Genomic DNA, 2,792 nt, shown 5'->3' with positions numbered 1-2,792 from the left:
AAGGGTAGAGATTCCTTGATATGAGTGTCAGTGAGGCCAGGGAGTAGGAGTTTTCCTCTGAGGACAGAATAGGAGAATCCAAGCAGAGGGTGTCAGTGGGTGCATTTGTTTGCTGTGCCCAGGGCTGAGGCATGGGTCTTTTGTTTCCCTCCTCCGTTATAGCTAATGGCCACAACCTGGAAATCTTCGCATTGAATTTCACCGTAACCAACCTGTTGTTCGCGGAAGACATGGGTCGCCCCGGTTCGGGCATTTTCAATTCCACAGAGAGACTGGTGCAGCGTGTGGTGAGATTCCACAGCCCCTGCCCAACCCCACTCCTGCACAGAGAGCTTCTCCATTGTGGGGGCTGGAAGGCTGGTTGCTCATTCCTCTTCTTTCCTTGACAGCTTAACCCGTTATTGAAGCAAAGCAGCATTGGGGCCTCATATGTTGAATGCAAAGTGATTGCCCTGAGGTGAGACCTGAGAATAAAATGTGGAGTCCTGAGATCATCTCCTTTGCTTCCCCAGGTTCATGGCCAAGGCTCAGGGTGGGAAAGCAACAAAGGCAGTGTCTCCACGCAGGGTCCATTTCCTCCATTTTCCAATCTGACAGTGGTTTCGTTTCCATACTCTTCATTCCTGGATCCTTAGGAGAGTGATTCCCTTTGTCGTCATTTGGAGCAAAAGCTCTGATGTTGAAATACTTCTCTCCGGGGGAGATGTGTGGCTATCGATCCATCCTTCCCACACAAGTAATGGGAGAGTTTCAGCCTTCATGGACTCACAATCACCCTGTCTCATGTCACTTCATCTCAGTTTGACCGTGCCCGGTATCTCCCTCACGCTAATCTCTCGGCATTAACCTCAGGAGTCTGAACAATTGTTTCCTTCCACAGATCCATGAATCGTGGCTCAGCAACTGCAATAGATGCTTTGTGCAGCCGGCGATGGGAACCAAATACTACCGCTCTAGATAGACAAAAAGTGTATTGGGAACTGAGCAACCAGACCCAAGGCATCACCAGCCTGGGCCCCTATATTCTGGACAAGAATAATTTCTTCCTCGATGGTGAGATTCCTCACTGGGGCAACCATTGACCCCTTTCCCTCAACATTTAGCTCTGTTTTGAGACCAGAGTCCCAACATTAATATCTTTTCCTTTTATCCCTACGCTGACTTAGGCCCTGACCCTCACCAGAACACTAGGTTTCCAATCCTCCCTTGGCCAGCCATCTGCACAAAATGGGCCATGCCCATACCTGTTTCCCTGGTTAACTTGCCCCATTCCTTTTCCTTTTCTGAGTAGTTTCCATTGGTGCCAGCTCCTGGGCTCTCGTTTTGGTCCTGTTATATTCAATATTTTAGCAATCCATTAGATAGAGTCGTGGATGGAAGAAAAGGTATAAAGACAGGAAAGTAGGCCTCTTAATGTCTTAATATGTTAGTGAGAGTTCAAACTCAACAACAATTAGAAAGGTGCATCACACCCAACAGCATACGACACCTAACAAATAGAAGGTCAAATATGGACAAAGAGTTACAAAATAAATTGCCTGACCAGAGGATGATGGGGACATGACCAGAAAGATTTCACATTGGAAGACGATGAGGGTTTTAGCAGATTGAAATCTCAACTTGATCCAATAGGGTGATGGAACAATCCAGTTAGTCCCAACGAAGAGAAATCTAGTCCCTGTGAAGAGGAAGATGGTAGTTCCACTGTCCTCTGGCCTGATCAGCCCCCATTTACAATATTAGGTTGTGTTGTGAGGACACGTGTTTTCAGAAAAAATACGTACAGAAAGAAAATGACCATCACGGCAACTTGAAACGATGCTGTAAAAGGATGGTTTGAAAGAACTAGGTGTGCTTAGTCTACATAAGAGAGGTTTAATGATGGTCTTCAAATATTTAAAGACGTCTAATGGGGCAAAACATATAAAATCCTTCTACTTGGCCTCTGAGAGGGGAATTCCAAGGAAGGTGTGAAAGGTACTGGGGAATGTATTTCAATTCACATTAAGGGAAAATTTTCTGGTAAGTACGGCCATGCAAAAGTAGAATGCAGTTCCTCAGGAAGCAGAGGCTGTGCCCTCACTGAAGGACCTGATGCAAATCTTCAGTGGCATTTTGCTGGGAATGTTATTGGAAAAGTTCTTCCATGGGAAGCTTGGCCTAATTTGAATGAACAAGCCTTCTGCATGCTTGCTATTGTGCACAAGATTCTGCCCTGCTCTTGGAGATGAGTAGGACAGTCAGTAGGTGGCCTTGCCTTGTGCTCTGTTTCTGCAGGCCAGGACACAGCCAAAATGAATTCAGTCAGGGTTCTACTTGCTCCATCTAAATCCCCACAGCTACAAGTGCCCTTATTACCTTTAACCTCACGGTTGAACTTCATGGCAGAGAGGAAGGGAGTGCCCACAAGAATGCTACTCTCCTCCCATAAGCATGTCAATACAACTCAAACTGAGTCCTCAGTTCAGCTCTGGTTCTCATCCTAGTGTCTCTGAAATTTCCTATTTCTTCTTTTCTGATCTCCTTGCCTTCATTCTGTGTTATTTGGCTTCACAGGGTATAGTGAATACCATCCCATGGAACACCTAACCAGTAAGTGTTTTGATATCCAAATCAACTTTGAGTCCCAAGCCTTTTTTTTCTCTTAACTCCTAGAGATGAGCCCCACAATGCCAATGTTTCTTCCACCGTTGTCAATTCTGGGGTCTTTAGAAAGGAATTCTCCACTCACTCCCCTGAAGCCTGCCTTAAAACATAGCAAATTTCCCATCGCGAGAAATAATCATAAGGGC

General features: G+C 45.7%; 1 protein-coding gene across 1 annotated transcript; it reads left to right on the top strand.

The window, feature by feature from the left end:
• Positions 1 to 162: 162 nt before the first annotated feature.
• Positions 163 to 2,592, top strand: LOC114053995 (mucin-16-like; the record flags this gene model as incomplete). The annotated part of the gene is made up of 4 exons (XM_027877097.1): positions 163 to 287; positions 390 to 457; positions 881 to 1,053; positions 2,557 to 2,592. Coding segments are annotated over 4 exons (402 nt in total), but the record flags the coding sequence as incomplete, so codon positions are not given.
• Positions 2,593 to 2,792: the final 200 nt, after the last annotated feature.

This window comes from Vombatus ursinus, unplaced genomic scaffold (assembly GCF_900497805.2).
Source record: "Vombatus ursinus unplaced genomic scaffold, bare-nosed wombat genome assembly UNPS02004219.1, whole genome shotgun sequence".
Taxonomy (NCBI): Eukaryota; Metazoa; Chordata; class Mammalia; order Diprotodontia; family Vombatidae; genus Vombatus; species Vombatus ursinus.
The sequence above is the reverse complement of the archived record's forward strand: the minus strand, read 5'-3'. Positions and strand labels throughout refer to the sequence as shown.